We start from the raw sequence: 16,888 nt of genomic DNA on the forward strand, positions 1-16,888 counted from the left end.
GCGATACACAATAGACACATATAGAGCCTTTCACGGAAAATACCTATATATATATATATATATATATATATATATATAGGTATTTTCCGTGAAAGGCTCTATATGTGTCTATTGTGTATCGCTGATATGAATTTCTGTTCATATCGCCTCGCCCTTTATCTCTCCTGTATGAGACGTCATGTGTTTCCTCAGACTTCCACTTTGACAAAATCTTTTCCCACACTCAGAGCAGATAAATGGTTTCTCTCCTGTATGAGTTCTCATGTGTCTCTTCAGATGCTCAATTTGACAAAATCTTTTCCCACACTCAGAGCAGCTACATGGTTTCTCTCCTGTATGATATCTCATGTGTCTCGTCAAATTTCCTCTCTGACCAAATCTTTTCCCACACTCAGAGCAGCTAAATGGTTTCTCTCCTGTATGAGATCTCATGTGTTTCTTCACATCGCCACTGTGACCAAATCTTTTCCCACACTCAGAGCAGCTAAATGGTTTTTCACCTGTATGAGATCTCATGTGTATCTTCAGATCGCCACTCTGACCAAATCTTTTACCACACTCAGAGCAGCTAAATGGTTTCTCTCCAGTATGAGATCTCATGTGAATCCTCAGATGTCCCTTGTGACCAAATCTTTTCCCACACTCAGGGCAGCTAAATCGTTTCTCATCAACAATCAAATCATTGACAGAGACTTCATCATTTATCAGACAGTTTAAACCTGACGGAGGTTCTCTGGTGTCCTTCCAACCATCACTGTCATCAGTCTCAGGTTCAGAAGACTCTCCAGTCTTGTTATCAGTCTCAGGTTGTAAATGTGTATCTGGATCTGAGTTCCTGGCTGGTTCTGCTCCTCCACAACCCTTTTCTTCCACTTCTGTTCTCATCTGTTCAGTGTGTCTTTGATGACGCTGTGAGGACTGAGGTTTCTCTTCATCATCTTCACTCTTCACAGGGACAGGAATGAAGGTAAACTTGATGATATCATCCTCCTCCAGCCCTTGAAGCTGCTCTCCCTCCTGACTGATCCAGAGTTCCTCCTGTTCCTCTTTAATGTGTGGAGGCTCTGGGTCCTCCTGGTCCACACTGGAGCTCCACTCATGCTGCTCAGGGGGAACCTCTTTTTTAACCACCGACAGCTGCTGGATGTCTGCAGGAAACAGGAAACACACACACACACACACACACACACACACACACACACACACACACACAGATGTTACAGAGAAATGTTGTCATTCATTCACATCACAGCTCAAAAACTCCTTACTGAATTTCTACAGATCTCTGAGCATCAAACAGCTTCACAGTGTTCACTCAGCTGTGTCAGAGTGAGTGAGGTTGAGGTGAGCTTTAATTTCATCGCAGTCATTAACATGTACTGTTACTCTTGTCATGTCTGGAGGCTACAGTGTGGCTCTTTATTTGCTCAGGCTAAAGTGAATTGTGTGATAATGATTGTCCATAGGATGTGGCAGTGTGCCAAGACTAAGGTTTGATTACCGGCAGCCAAAGTAAATAAAATACGGTTGTTGTATTGAAGCATTTGCCCATCGACATATGTTTCCTCCTCGCCCTGACCCCCGGCAAATGAAGCATGCACTCACAGGAAGTGAGGAAAGTTTTATCTGTAGAGTTTTCTATTGTAGAAATGAAAGGTGAATATCACATCTGTCTTTCTATATTGTGAAAACTTTGTAACACAACCTTTGTGGTTTTTTTGTTGTTGCATTTTTATGTCTTTATCATCACAGCCAGCTACTGTTATTAATGTCGATAAAAAAAAATATTATCCAGGCTACCCAGCAGTACAGGATGCAGATATGATTACATCTGCGTTTCAAAATAAGGTGTTACGACTGATAAATACAAATTACATATATAGAAATCAGATTTATTGGATCCTAATCACAGGAAGTTAACATGTTAGCTACGTCCCTTGTTGTTTTGGAAATCCTGCTAAATTTTTATAAATCATGTTTGTCTATCCACCTTATTCCTGAGGGCGCTACTGTAGAAATGATTATGCGCGCAACTTCCTGTGAGATAGCGGAAGTAGCAGTAAGCTAGTTCGTCCCATAGATTGTCTGTGGTTACTCCCAGTGGCTACTCTTGGTGGCTAACCGCCAATGCTGGTTCTTTTCCAAAGTAATTTGCCTTCAGTTTAGCAACTGGTTCTTTTCCAAAGTAATTTGCCTTCAGTTTAGCAAATACTGAGTTATTTTTTAACAAGGTTAACCTAGCATTTTCTAAAATGTCTTTGCGCAGCTCTGATACGTACTTCCTTTATATTATATTAAAAAAATGAATGCCAAATGTTATTTATTTTTGCGCCTACTTTATATGACTATTAAAGCCTGCTGCTAAATTCAGCTTCATGTTTCGCTCAGAACAGTTTTTAATAAATCAGAAGTTAAAATATGTGCGGAGGATTAGCTGGGAAACATCACATTAATCCACTTTACGTAGAGCTACAGTTAATACTGAATTATGTTAAATGTTTGCCAAATGTGTTCGTATCTCTTAATAAGCCATCAGAAATCATCTTTAGAAGGAGCAGAGGTATGATCACACAATCCTGTTTTTAAACAGATGGTGTGTTCCACGTTTTGTTTACCAATTGCTCTTGGAAATAAGAATAGAGTACTGTAAACAAACTGTTACCACTGGAAACCGCCGGTTTCCGTTCAATGCCGGAAGTAATGCACATAATGCGCGTAAGGGATCGTGTGGGTAAGGAATATGGTGAATATTAATATCAAAAGAAAAACACAATCAATGCATCCGGGGCTAACGACATCACCAGAGAAGCTAACGACACCACAGAAGCTAACGACACCAGAGAAGCTAACGGCACCAGAGAAGCTAACGACACCAGAGAAGCTAACGCGGCGTATAAACGTCGACAGACTGAATATTTATTGAACAAACCTGCAGTTGTATCATTAATAATGAACTTGTAATGTTTAATGAACAAACCTGCTTTGTTTAACTGAGGCTGAGGGTTGAAAACAGCGTCCAGTCGTTTCCGTTGTCGCTCGTTCTCCTCTTTTGATCGACAAAGTTCCTCCTCGTACTCTGCTATCGTTCTTTCAACCAGCCCAAATATCTCTTCAGCAGCCGCAGTTAGTCGCTGCTTCACCAACGCTCTCAGCATTTGGACTTTAGACATGTTCACACTTTAAAAACACAACAAAGACACTCTGCTAACACACCTTTCTACCAGACGCCATCTTGCTCGAGTACTGTGAAGTTAGCGACAGTAAAGAATACAGCTTCCGGGGTAGATGAGTTAATGGGCTTCAAAATAAAAGTCCAGAAGTGTTAATGAAATTCCAAGGTTACTCAGAAAAACACACTCTGGAGGATAAATGATTAAAATACACTTTTTGAAAGAATCACACTTTTTGAACTGTTTCAATTGTCTTTTAGTTTATTTATTTTCAAATATGCAAAAAAAAAAAAAAAAAAGTAGTACATGAGCGACGGAAACATGGAGAGATGCAAAAACCCCTTAGAGGGGCTTTATCAAGGCACTTTCCAGTGTATACCCTAATCCATTAGTTAACTCAGTAAAATATAATACAGAAAAGAAGTACACAAAATTAAAACCACTAAATATCAGTAGACAGTTTACAGTTTAACATCAGAATGGTTCAATCCAACCTTTAACATCTTGATGGGCAGTTTACACAGATAGTCCATAAGTGTAACATTGAGGAAATAAAATCAAACCTTTAACACATAATCCATCAGGATAACTTTTTCAGAGCTGTTTGTTGTTCCATTGTTATCTGCTGTGTTAGTGGATCCAACCATTGGAAGATGATGATTTTTTTCCTACTCTTCCAGTTTAATAGTGGTGTTTTCTTGGCACTCAGATCAGCTCTGATTGGAACAGCAGATCAATTATACACCCTATGACTCATACTAGTGCTGCTGAGGAAAAAAAAAACCTCACTCAGAGTTCCATCTGTGAGAGACTCTGCAGAGAAACTGTGGACTATGAATGAAATACAATATATTTAAATATATATCTCTGTTTCCCCCTGGTGGTCCAAATGAGTCGCCAAATTTGTTGCTTGTTGCTTTTTAGAAAAAGCAAGAAAGTCACCACATTGAAAGCACTCAAGAAGGGATATGTTGATTTGTACTGAATGCCAATCGAGTATATCCAGAACACCAAGTATTCAAACAGAAGAGGATAATGGATACTACAACTATGGAGCAGAGATAATGTGGTGGTTACTTCTTCTATTAAATCTTGGTGGATAGAGTCAGAGTGTATAGAGATAGTCAACAGTTGTGTAGAGTGCACAGTAGCCCTTTTTAGATAGGAACTGTGCAAATTTGCAGGAAAGCCCAATCAGTCTTTTTTCAGCATTGGCAGTATAAAAACAAAATCGGGGAGTGCAGCAAAATGCCGCCTACCTACTTTTGTTTATACAGAATGCGCCTTTTTCGGGGCAATGGGGGGCGTGAGCAAGTAACAAAACGTGTAGCTCAGCATGTGACGTAAACAGTGACGTGGGAGGAAAGCCGTGGCTGGTCAGTCCTTCGGTGATTCTCTCATAAGTCGGCCCGTTCTTCACTGTTCCTGTCATCTGACGGTTAATGGCCTCTTCATTTGCAAGGGCAAGGAGGGCGCGCAATTCCTTGTCTCCCCAGTTGCTCATCTTTAATTCCTGCTATCAGCTGTTTCCTGTTTATCCACCATCAGCAGGTCACACGTGCGGCGTCATCAACAGCTCCTCCCACAAGTTTTCAACAGCCCCTCCCGTTGCAGAAGACCACCTCGGTCTGTTTAAACTAAAAAGGTTCCGCCAATATGACTACCCTACAAGGCGGAAAATTGGGCACCTCGGATCAACTCGCCAATCCGGCTCTGTGTCTAAACGCTTGCAGCTTGCCGGCAAAACAGCCCAACATTCGCAGACAGTCTGGCAGTGTAAAAGGGGCTATTGAGTGCATGTCTGATCCGGCGAAGCCCACTATGTGCATCTTGTGCTGAGTGATGTGTGCACCAAAAACTAAACAACTCTATGGTTTCTCTACCATATGACTCCCTGTGTCTCCTCAGACTCTAGCTGACTTTTTTTTACCCCACTCTGAGCAACTTAACAATTTTTGGTTAGTACTGAGTGTCACGCAATGTATTGGGACTTCATATTTTACAGAGAGTTGAAAGCTGACTGAAGTTCTTTGATCTCCTTCCGATCATCATCACTGTCATCAGTCTCTGGTTGTAAACATGTATCTGGATGTGAGTTCCTGGCTGGTTCTGGTCCTCCACACTGCCTCTCTGCTCTCCTCAGTTTGAATTTGATGAGGCTGTGCTGACGGACAAACAACACACTGATAGTTTCCAAGTTGTTTAGGCCAAGTGAATCTTTAATGACAAACACTGCAACTTATAGGTTTCTCTCCTGTGCAGGTTTTCATGTGGTTGTGTACCTGTCCAGTCTGTGTTAAAGACTTCATACAAACGCTGCAGCTGAAAAGTCTTTCCCTTTTATGGGTACTCGTGTCTTTAAAGACTTATTCCAAACAGTTTTTTGTTGTTTTCAAACTAACCAGCTGAATCACTTTTCTCCTTCATGAGTTCTCATGTGTATGTAAGTTTTAACATTGTGCAAATGATTTCCCAAAATTGAACAGTTAATTGGTTTCTCTCTCTTATGATATCTCATGTGTTTCTTCAGAGTTTCACAACAAAAACTTTTCCCACACTCAGAGCAGCAAAATGGTTTCTCTCCTGTATGAGCTCTCATGTGTCTACTCAGATCTCCACTTTGACAAAAATCTCTTCCCACACTCAGAGCAACTAAATCGTTTCTCATCAGCAATTATATCACTGACTGGGACTTCATCATTTTTCAGAGAGTTTAAACCTGGCTGTAAATACATTTACGTTTGCTCCACATTGACCGGCTGCAACATTAAAATGATGAACACATTAGCTTCAGTAACTGTAATCTTGAAACATATTTACATGCAGTACACCACAATATAAATATGACTACATCTGTGTGTCATAATGAGGTGTAAGAAATCACATTTATTGGACCCTAGTTACAGGATGTAAACAAGTTACCTGTGTCCCTTAGAAATGAAGAAATCCCACTCAATTGTCAAAGAGCATGATTGTCCGTGTTAAATAGAAACAAGAAAAAAGAACCAGTCCATGAAGGCCGAGAGGAAAAATAGTTGACACCAGAGAAGCTAACAACAACAGGGAAGCTAACGCGGCGTATAATTGTTGACAGACTGATTATTTATTGAACAAACCTGCTCTGTGTAACCGAAGCTGAGGGCTGTAAACAGCGTCCACTGGTTTCCGTTTTCGCTCGTTCTCCTCCTCTGTTAACACACCTTTCTACCAGACGCCATCTTGTTTAAACAGTGTGACGTTAGCAACAGTGAAGAGTACAGCTTCCGGGGTAAATGAGTTAATGAGTTTCAAAATAAAAGTCCAGAGGTGCGAATGGAATTACAGGCTTACTCAAAAAAGACACATGCAGGAGGATAAATGATTAAAATACACTTTTTGAAAGAATGACTTTTATTGAACTGTTCCAATTTTTTTTAAAGTTTAGTTCATTTGTTTTCACATATGCAAAAAAGTAGTACATGATCAACAGAAACATGGAGAGATGCAAAAAAAAAAAAAACCCTCATAGGGGGTTAATCAAGGCACTTTCCATTGTATACCATACTCCATTAGTTAACTCAGTAACGTATTACAAAGATAGAAGAAAAGAAAGACAATTATAAAATCCACAGAGACCATGTATACAAGTACACAAAATTAAGATCACTAAATATCAATCAGTTTACACAGGGAATCCATAAGTGTAACATCAAAATAGTTACATCCAGCCTTTAACATCTTGATGGGACGTTTACACAGATAGTCCATAAGTGTAACATTCAGGAAATAAAATCAAACCTTTAACACATAATCCATCAGTATAACTTTTTTTTCAGAGCCGATTGTTGTTCCATTGTTATCTGCTGTGTTAGTTGATCCAACCATCTGGAGATTGTTTATTTCTGTTATTTTCAGCCATGACTGAAACATTTAAAGATATATAGTTTAACACCATGGTTCATCCTGTCTGACGTGTCTGCTGTGCTTATTTTATGTCCTGAGTTGCTTTATTGCTTTCACTTGCTTTCACTCACCTCTGCAGCAGCTGCTCCTCTCATCCATCAATCAGATCAGCTCTGATTGAAGCAGCTGATCGTTTATCCACCCCATGACTCATACTACTGCTGCTGTTGAAAAAAAAAATGTCATAAAGAGTTCTACCTGCACCGCGTAAAAACCTCTGAATTTAGAGGGTACACATAATGATAGAGGGACACAAGAGACCAAAAATGGCCTTTATAGCTATGAGGAAAACCATAACTGTTTCTATCAAGGGAGTCTGGTGACTGTGGACGGGGGCAGCAGCAACACTTAAAGCCACAAAAAAAAAAAAAATAAAAAAAAAAAAAATCCTGAGCCTGAAAAATGAAACTGGCAAGCGGCAATCTTTGTCAATCGTTCTCCGTCTACACGGTTTTTTTATTTCAAAACATCACTTTTCATTTTGATGTTTTGAAATAAACTTTTTTCTGCATCCGAGAGCCTCCTCTTTTCTGTCAGTGTGCAGGCCTTTTCTCTTTTTTTGAACTGTATGACTTTTTTGGCCTTTGCACATGCTCGAATCCTGTGGTTAGCCTCAAGAGCGCAAAACATTTTTCATATGTAATATGAATCACCCAGCCCTACCACAGTGGTGGACAGCGGTGCTGGCAGATCCGGGACAGCTGGTGTTGTCTCCACACTGGCCGGCGGATGTCACATAGTCACATACGCCGGTGAGAAATCCTCCTCTGTGAAGATGCTGGGGTTGAACGGCCAGATTCCTGTACACCTGAAGCCAGCCACTATGTTTGATGGTGTGACAGCAGATGGCAGCGCTGTTGCCACAATACCTGTGAAAAACACAGTCCTGGTGCATAAAACTGGTATATTTACATCTGATTTTAAAAGTTATTTAATATGTATTGTCCCTATTTAAATAGATAGATCTTACAAATCGTACCTGGCAAATCATAAATTGTCATTTTTTTCCCAGGATTTCCCATCATCCATTGGTCCATGGCTGAGTTGATGCACCTCTTCAGAGGTTCGTACACACTGCGGTCCACAGGCTGGAGCTTGTGTGAGCAGTGAGGTGGGAAGGAGAGGAGCACGACACCATTGGCACGACAATAATCTATGCCTTCCAGCGAGAGGTGAGAGGTATGATTATCTAGGAGCAGAAGCACTTTGGAGTCAGCGGATGCTTTGGTGTGATGGACGAAGTGTTTGAGGAAGATCAGGAAGTCGTTCTCCTGCATCCAACCTGACTCTGAGCATGAGCCAGTGCAGCCTGTAGGCCCGTCTCTGACCAAGTGGTCATGATAAGTTTTGCAGGGAAACACAAAGTGGGGTGGGATGGAGTTACCCATGGCATTGACAGCTAATGCCATTGTGACAAATGTCCCTCTCTCCGCAGACGTCGTGGCTCCGACCTGCTTTGTGCCACGGCTGGCGAGAACTTTATCAGGCACTTGAACATTGACCGTGCTGGAATCGTCGACGTTCCACACATCCTTGGCTTGGAAGTGGTGCCTGTCCAGGACCTTGGACAGTTTGGAAAAGAAGTTTCCAACGTTGGAAGCATTGAAACTTGTGGCCCGTGAAAGGCTGGTGGCCTGAGGACGTCGGACCAACAGCTGTGGATTGCGATGCAGGAAGGCAGCGGACCAGTCCCTCCCGGCTAACTGGTTCACATCCCAAGCCTTTGGATAACTACAGTCATGCTTCTTGGCCAGCTGGTAGGCAAGACTGCGGACCTGAGGGATTCAAGAGCCACAATGAATTAATACTTTAAATTTGGCATAACGTTCAATATTACATTTACACAATACATTGATTTTAACTTAATTATGTTCACTCTAACCCTATGAGCTGTAATATCTATGTATATATTTTAACTTATTTATTAATTAATCAGTTTTATCCTATGAACTGTGATATCCATGTATTTGAACTTATTAAAGAACTTGCTATTGTTTTCAACCTAGAAACTGTAACATAATTTCTTAAACTTTATGAACTTATCAATTATCTATGATTTGCATTAACTTTAAACAATTCTCTATGCTATGTAACCTTACCTCACGAGAACTGAGCCCATAATAAATATCTGCAGCCTTTAGAAGGTACTCCCTCAAGCTGCTCTCTTGCTCTGCTGAGAACACCTTATTATGAGGTTTGTATCCTGGCTCTGGTGCAGTTGGGTCCACGCTTTTAATTTTAATGTACCGATACAGAGTTGAGTACGGCACTCCAAACAGAGCTGCAGCACCTCTGACTGTGCGTCCCTTACACACAGCCTGATGTGCCTGCGCAAACAATGTGGGACTGCTGTACAGGCCGTTGGTGGTCTTTCTCGCTCTAACTTTGTTCGTTTTCTGAAACAACAGAGCAAAGAAATACATGTTTATTGACAGAGGCCGTGCAGGTCCGTTTGACTCGGAGCACAGTGATCCGTTCGCCCCCCTACCGCTTCCATCCACATTTAGCTGTCTACCACCTAACTTAGGCAAGCATGGAAAATGAAACTTTCACTGATGGTTCGCACACAGATACGTCTATCAGATAATACACACTTAAAATCTGTAACAAATGAACATAAACCTGAGAAATGGAAAACTCAGACTTTTGTATTTTTTACTCACCGAGTGAAGAAACTGCTTTTTCGCTGTAAATCCGTCCAAACACGTCTGTTCAGGCTGATTTTTTTTCCTGGACTTCCTGGCGGAAGATACTTCCGGTGTACCACGTGAGTAAATGTCCGTGATCTGCCTGCCCCCCTGATCTGTTTGTAGCCGCCCTCCCAGCCCTGTGGCAATTACATCAAACATCATACTCAAATTAACCAGACTCCACTTAAAGAATCAGTAATCTTACCTCACAGAACACAATGAGTCGCTGGTCTTCAGCTGCCCTTCGATCGGGCAGTTAGTTTGTGTTGTTGTGTGACTTTTGTAACTGACCTAACCATGCCAGTTCTCTTGTCTGCTTCTCAAAACTGGGAGAGTAAAGCTGGTAACACACAATTCCAAATAAAGGCTGAGTCATGAAGGTTGTTCAGCTGCATCCTCCCTGCTGTGCCGAGCAAAGTCATACCGTGCCAATTTGTGTTTCCATAGTGAGTTTAGAGGCGCCATGCCATGCCAAGCTGCAATGGAGATGGACATTCTCCAGGGTAGGTCCAAAAACCAGGCCACCCGCCCTTAAGCCAGGAGCGGTAACTCCTCGCGGACCACAGCCAAACCCTGTCGACCCCCCTTCTACTACTCACTTACTACTCTTACATACCTTCAGCTACAAAAACCATTCAAATGTCAAATGTTCAGCTCTGTAAGGATTTTCAGATGTTTCGGGCAATTTGTTTGATATTTCTGTACTTTCAGCCTTTTCTTTTATTTCAGCATTCACACGCATTTTCCGCAGGAAATGCATTTTCTAGTTTGTCTTTCTTAGTTTGTGAGTATGACTTTACTTGTGACTTGCTTGACCTGAGCAATGACTTGGCACAACTTGCTTGACTTATACCAAGGACTGGATGGCTGTGGCTCAGAAGTAGAGCCGGACATCCACTAATCGGAAGATCAGCGGTTCCAATTGCTCAGTGTGTGAGTGTGTTAAAAACTGAGTAGCAGGTGGCACCTTGTCTGGTAGCCTCGACCCTTTGTGTATGAGTGTGTGTGCGATGGGTGAATATGACTCGTAGTGTGAAAAGCGCTTTAAGTGGTCAGCTGACTAGAAAGGTGCTATACAAGTGCAGGTCCATTTTCCATTTACCATTTACTTGAGATCTGAAGGTTTAACTTGAGACTTGCTTAAGACAAGCAAATGTGTGACTTGACAGATACCTGACTGAGGTTCTCTGGTCTCCGTCCAATCATCACTGTCATCAGTCTCAGGTTCAGAGGAGTCTCCAGTCTCGTCATCAGTCTTGGAGTGTAAATGTGTATCTGGATGTGAGTTCCTGGCTGGTTCTGCTCCTCCACAGTCCTCTCCCTCTGCTTCTGTTTCCATCTGTTCAGTGTGTCTTTGATGAAGCTGTGAGGACTGAGGTTTCTCTTCATCATCGTCACTCTTCACAGGGACAGGAGTGGATATGAACTTGGTGATATCAATCTCCTCCAGCCCTTGAAGCTGCTCTCCCTCCTGACTGATCCAGAGTTCCTCCTGTTCCCCTTTAATGTGTGGAGGCTCTGGGTCCTCCTGGTCCACACTGGAGCTCGACTTCTGCTGCTCAGGGGGAACCTCTTCTTTAACCACCGACAGCTGCTGGGCGTCTGCAGGAAACAGCGCACACACACACACACACACGTTACAGAGAAATGTTGTCGTTCATTCACATCACAGCCCAAAAACTCCTTATTGAACTTCTACAGATCTCTGAGCATCATCTATTCCTAAACAAACATCTACTCCTTAAAAATGATTTCTTATGACCCATGAACAGACAGTTACACATGCGGCAAACAATTTATATAATACTGTTTAAATGTTAGCTCCATGTAAAGTGAGTAAACGTGACGTTTACCAGCTAATGCTCCACTTGTCTGCCTTAATGACAGTTTACACATTTTTATCACTGCTGACTTATTAAATCGGAGTTCTACCGAGTGAAACATGACGATGAATTCAGCAGCAGACCTTGGTAATATCAGTAATATAAAGCAGTAGTAAAACAAATAACTTAAGGCATTCGTTTTATATGATATGAAAGAATTAAGGCAAATCAGTAACACACTCAGAATAGATGACTAAACACTCTGTCCAATGTACTCTGATTAAATACTGCCATCTAGTGGACACTTATGCAAATACAATGTATACCGAATACTCGGTATACAGGCTTCGTTTATGCGAGCTCCAGGTAGAGACCGTGCCAATACTACCTTTCCTAGCACATTCACCATACTCTGTTTCACACGCTACATAGCATAACTCCAGCATAAGCTAATGTTAAAGGAGACAGAAAAGATTAACTCACAGAATCAGCAAACACGCTCACCTTGCAGCATGGTCTCAAACAAAGGGGATTCAAATAGGCCACTCCCACACTTAAATAACCTTCCTCTTTCTGGATTTTCTCCTGAGAGGAAGTGGATCTCTCCACCTGATCTGATTTATTCCATACCGGTTTACCTGAGCCAAGCCCCAGGCCTCCCCGGCCAAAATGAACATTACCTACAATCTCTGCATGCCTAAGAGCTGCCTCTGCCTCCGGAACTGCAGATCTTGGGTTCCACTTCCTCCCCTTGGTTGGATTTGGAACCACACTCCTAACTACCACGTCCTTACTCCCAGATAACAAGAGCTCTGTCCTGACCTTGGTACATTTAAATTCCTCTGTTAAACTAGATACTGGCAGCTGAAGTATCCCTTTTCCATACAAATGCAACACTACTCAAAGGCCCGTTTCCACTGAAGAAGTTCCCGGGACTATTTGGGGGGCAGGAACTACTACAGGAACGTCCTCTCGCTTGGCCCTCTCAGCCGCCGTGTCTCCACTGAGAGAGCGGAGTAGGAGGAAGGTTCCTATGGCAAGCCGTTTTAACATTTAATAGCTAGACTGGATATTCATTACTGATATCTGCAACATAATTTTGCCTAGTCAAAACTCCAATTACAGATATCTGTAATTCAGCTTTGACTAGTAAGATTCAAACTACTTTTGCCATTCATGTGTATGGGGTTTGTCATTATAGATATCTCCAATGTAGTTGTGGATATCTGCAATTCTAATTGCGGATATCTGCAACTTAATTTTGACTAGTCATAATTCAAGTTCAAGATAAATTTAATTATCATCAATTGAAGATATCTACATGGTCCTTTCTAGATATCTTGAATTAAGTTTCAGATAGTCAGAATGACGTTGTACATATCTGCAACTGTTCAGATAGTCAGAATGACGTTGTACATATCTGCAACTGAATTGGAGATATCTCCAATGAGAAACCCCATACACATTAATGGCAAAAGTAGTTTGAATCTACCCCATACACATTAATGGCAAAAGTAGTTTGAATCTTACTAGTCAAAACTGAATTACAGATATCTTAAATTAGAGTTCTGACTAGTCAGAATAACGTCATAGATATCTTCAATTAAAATGCATACTAGTCACAATGACATTATGACTAGTCAAAATGGTGTTGTTGATATCTATAATGGTAATTCCGGATAGTCAAACTTTGCGATAATGTTAAAACGGCTTGCCATAGGTTTCTGTAAAGTTACCGGGCTCTGTATGTGACGTAATCGCTGCACGACCATTTTGACCGGGGCGACGTAGGGGCGTAGGGACGCCGTTAGCGGTGTCTGTAATAACTCCGGTCACGGTCCGTGAAAAAAATATTTTTTCCAGCGGATGTCTTAGTTACAACATTATTGAGCTAACTGGAGTAGTTTCATGTCGTATCCGACAACGGGAGGCTTTTAACAGATGACGTCCTGATGTTAGCCTGCTGTTGGCTGTCCCTGTCAGCTGATGCTTTCTAGACATCGTGATTTCCCAAAACTGAATAAATACCACACATAGCAACACAAAACTGCTTTGCTAGCTCAATCATGTTGTAACTAAGATATCCGCTTGAAAAGATATTTTTTCACGGACCGGTTCTTGAGTTTGTTTACATGGTGGTGGAAGCTATGAACGAGCTAACCCTCGTCTGCTGAGTTTTAAAAATGCCGGCTATTTTGTTGCTTTCTGTTGACGTCACATTCCGCCTTGAGTATATCCAATCAGCACCAAGTAAACCCCAAGCCCCAGCCAGGAGTTTTTCGGGGCCGTTTTGAGTACCTACCCCGAGGCAGGGACTTGTTTAGCCCCTGTAAAAGTTCCGGTCCTCAGGGGGTGGTTCCTGCGGTGGAGACACGCACCAAAGAGCATGGATACCAAGAGGTGAAGCTCAATAGAACGCCCCATAGCAACAAATTCCCCAAGGGTCTCGTCCTACCGCCGCCATTTTGGACTGTCAGCAGACCCGCTTGCATACAAAAACACGCAGACAAACTGAAGTATATCGCTATTAATTATGCTTACAATGCTACTCACCTCGTGATAGCTTGGTCACAGCTGCTTTTTCACGTTTTTGTAAAGCAAAATAGAGACTTTAAAAAACCAAAACGAAGAAAAACGGCCTAAATGGCATCTCTACATATTACATCCACTTATGAGAAGATTAACTTAATTACTCATTCAAAATCACCCCATAAGCCAATCTACCAAAATAGTAATAATAATAATAATAATAAAAAAATCAATATTTTAACTAGAAACACATTAATGGCGACATCACATAGTCAGGAATAAAGATTTATTTACAGTTTGTACAGTAAGGGGACAGTAATAATAATAATAATAATATATATGCTATTTTAATATGATATATTTTAATGCTAAAATAATAATAATAATAATATATATGCTATTTTAATATGATATATTTTAATGCTAAAGCAGTAATCAGGTAATCAGTTCTGATATAAATGGTCCAAGAGGCCATATATAGGCCTATATATATATATATATATATATATATATATATATATATACATACATTCCAACGAAAACTGGTATATTAAATTGATATTAAAACACTTCCTCCTCTCTCCTTGACATCTTGGATGTTGTCTGGGCGCAACAGTCCAAAATGGCGGTAGCGCCCCTAGTGGCTGTTGGCAGAAATTCAACGGAGCTTTGCCTCTTGGTATCCATGCTCTTTGCACGCACCAACGGCCCGTAAAATTACCCCGAAGTTCCTGCCACATTAACCTAGGACATGGCCCAAACTGCAAACGCCACAACTTTCCTGGAAGTTCTGATTTATGTATTCTCTGCCCACCTACTACCCACTCGGAAGCCACTGATACTTATCGAACAAACCTGCAGTTATATTATTAATAATGAACTTGTAATGTTTAATGAACAAACCTGCTCTGTGTAACCGAAGCTGAGGGTTGAAAACAGCGTCCAGTAGTTTCCGTTGTCGCTCGTTCTCCTCTTTTGATCGACAAAGTTCCTCCTCGTACTCTGCTATCGTTCTTTCAACCAGCCCAAATATCTCTTCAGCAGCCGCAGTTAGTCGCTGCTTCACCAGCGCTCTCAGCATTTGGACTTTATACATGTTCACACTTTAAAAAACACAACAAAGAGACTCTGCTAACACACCTTTCTACCAGACGCCATCTTGTTCAAACAGTGTGACGTTCCAACAACAAAGAGTACAGCTTCCGGGGTAGATCTCTATGGAGTTTATTGGCGGTTGGCAACCAACTTGAAGGTGCATTACCGCCACCTACTGGACTGGAGTGTGGGACAGTAGATTTGCATACAAAACAAAACACACACACGCACACACACACAAAAAAAGGGAACTTAAATCCTCTCCATCAGCCTTGTATCTTTTAGATATATGATTAAATGTTTGAGTATATTATTTGACTCTACTCTGAGTAGGTCCCTATACTTAAACCTATCTTGGCCTTCTCTGCTGCTGTTATCAGTGCCCTCCTTTCCTCCTCATATGCTCTACACTCCAACAGAACATGTTGGACAGATTCTGACTGACCACAGTGATTACATTTGGCACCAGGGTGTTTACCTATTTTATGTAGTGTATTATTCAGTCCTGTGTGCCCTATCCTAAGTCGTGTGATGACTGCCTCTTTCCTCCGGCTCCTGCCCATCCTTCTTCCCAACCCAACCTGATTCTGTATATTATATAAGTGTCTTCCCATGTCTTGCAGGATCGGTCTTTGCCTGCTGTACATCCAGTCTTTTAAGATGAGTTTCTACTGCTGATAAATACCCTATACACCCGTAGTCTAGTGTTGCTCTCATAATAGTTTGATATATATCTAACAGTGATGCTCTGGTTGCTCCCATCTCTTCCTGACTGGCATCTTAAGAGATTGTTTACCCTTTTGCGTTTATCCCTTACTTTATCAATGTGATGCTTCCAGGTCAACTTTTCATCCAGCCACATACCCAGTAATCTAATGACCCTGACCTGCTCAATTGTTTGGCTATACCGTTTCAAGGAGATCTCTTTGTGATGTCTGGAAAAACATATTCCTTGTGTCTTTGCAACTGATAGTTTAAAGCCCCATACATCTGCCCACTGCTCCACCTTCTCAATCGCGGCCTGCAGTGTCTTCTGTATAAATTTCAGATTCTGTGTCCTTATCCATAAGGCCTCGTCATCAGCGTGTAGTGACTTCCCTATACCTTGCTCAGTTTGTTCGAAAATATCATTGATCATGATGTTAAACAGGATTGGACTGCAGACACTTCCCTGTGGTGTTCCACTCTCAACTTGATATACTTTTGAATATTCTGTACCCTCTTTAACTTCTATTGTTCTCCCATACATGAAATCTAATACCCAGTTGTACAGTTCTCCATTCACACCTAATTTATTGAGTTTGATGAGTAGTCGCTCTTTCCATAACATATCGTACGCTTTCTCAATATCAAAAAGTACAGCAATCACCATTTCTCTGTTGGTCTGAGCTTTCCTTATTTCTGATTCTAGACATAAGACACTGTCCATCGTCCCTCTTCCCCTATCAAATCCACTGTGATAACTTGACAATTATTTTTTACTCTATAAAAAGTCTCTCTGTCACCATCCGTTCCAAAGTTTTCCCTAATTGCGATGTTGGAGCGATGGGTCTGTAACTAGAGGGATTTGATGAGTCTTTACCTGGTTTTAATATAGGTACTATAACTGATTCCTTCCATATTGATGGGAGTTTGCCTG

The 16,888-nt window shown here is 41.4% G+C and overlaps 3 protein-coding genes and 1 long non-coding RNA gene across 12 annotated transcripts in view; 1 reads left to right on the forward strand and 3 right to left on the reverse strand.

Moving 5' to 3' along the window:
* Positions 1 to 16,888, forward strand: part of LOC126404399 (uncharacterized) — a 150,415-nt gene that overhangs the window by 128,142 nt on the left and 5,385 nt on the right. The window contains exon 3 of one of the 4 annotated variants that reach the window (XR_007571464.1): positions 968 to 1,052. The exons of the other annotated variants lie outside the window; for them this stretch is intronic. This is a non-coding gene — a long non-coding RNA (uncharacterized LOC126404399). Of the gene's footprint in view, positions 1 to 967; positions 1,053 to 16,888 lie in introns of those variants that run through there. 4 annotated transcript variants of the gene reach the window in all.
* The window catches only part of LOC126404325 (zinc finger protein OZF-like), a 59,353-nt gene that overhangs the window by 33,752 nt on the left and 8,713 nt on the right, over positions 1 to 16,888 (reverse strand). The gene's annotated exons all lie outside the window — the stretch shown is intronic.
* Positions 115 to 3,241, reverse strand: LOC126404323 (zinc finger and SCAN domain-containing protein 21-like). Its single transcript, XM_050067490.1, has 2 exons — positions 2,978 to 3,241; positions 115 to 1,148 (listed from the first exon to the last, which is right to left on the reverse strand). The coding sequence occupies exons 1-2, from the start codon at positions 3,168 to 3,170 to the stop codon at positions 139 to 141; spliced, it is 1,203 nt and encodes a 400-aa protein (XP_049923447.1). The 5' UTR covers positions 3,171 to 3,241; the 3' UTR covers positions 115 to 138.
* LOC126404298 (uncharacterized) lies at positions 6,564 to 15,326 on the reverse strand. Of its 6 annotated transcripts, none has more exons than XR_007571432.1 (8): positions 15,058 to 15,326; positions 10,976 to 11,404; positions 9,776 to 9,939; positions 9,212 to 9,508; positions 8,092 to 8,887; positions 7,776 to 7,981; positions 7,184 to 7,273; positions 6,564 to 7,070 (listed from the first exon to the last, which is right to left on the reverse strand). XR_007571432.1 is itself a non-coding variant. In XM_050067445.1 (6 exons), the coding sequence occupies exons 1-6, from the start codon at positions 15,248 to 15,250 to the stop codon at positions 7,845 to 7,847; spliced, it is 2,016 nt and encodes a 671-aa protein (XP_049923402.1). In that variant the 5' UTR covers positions 15,251 to 15,326; the 3' UTR covers positions 6,564 to 7,844. The 6 variants fall into 6 exon arrangements, 1 of the variants encoding a protein (XP_049923402.1); XR_007571431.1 differs by having other exon boundaries at positions 7,184 to 7,276; XR_007571429.1 differs by having other exon boundaries at positions 6,564 to 7,273.

This window comes from Epinephelus moara, chromosome 17 (assembly GCF_006386435.1).
Source record: "Epinephelus moara isolate mb chromosome 17, YSFRI_EMoa_1.0, whole genome shotgun sequence".
NCBI classification, from domain to species: domain Eukaryota; kingdom Metazoa; phylum Chordata; class Actinopteri; order Perciformes; family Serranidae; genus Epinephelus; species Epinephelus moara.

Excerpts from the sequence above, each read along its gene's own strand:
- LOC126404323 (XM_050067490.1), bottom strand. The coding sequence starts at position 3,170 with ATGTCTAAAGTCCAAATGCTGAGAGCGTTGGTGAAGCAGCGACTAACT. Across the intron at positions 1,149-2,977 it reads GCCTCAGTTAAACAAAGCAG|ACATCCAGCAGCTGTCGGTG; the intron begins GTTTGTTCATTA and ends TGTTTCCTGCAG.
- LOC126404298 (XM_050067445.1), bottom strand. The coding sequence starts at position 15,250 with ATGTATAAAGTCCAAATGCTGAGAGCGCTGGTGAAGCAGCGACTAACT. Across the intron at positions 9,940-10,975 it reads GACCAGAGAACCTCAGTCAG|GGCTGGGAGGGCGGCTACAA; the intron begins GTATCTGTCAAG and ends TAATTGCCACAG. Across the intron at positions 9,509-9,775 it reads AAAAGCAGTTTCTTCACTCG|AAAACGAACAAAGTTAGAGC; the intron begins GTGAGTAAAAAA and ends CTGTTGTTTCAG.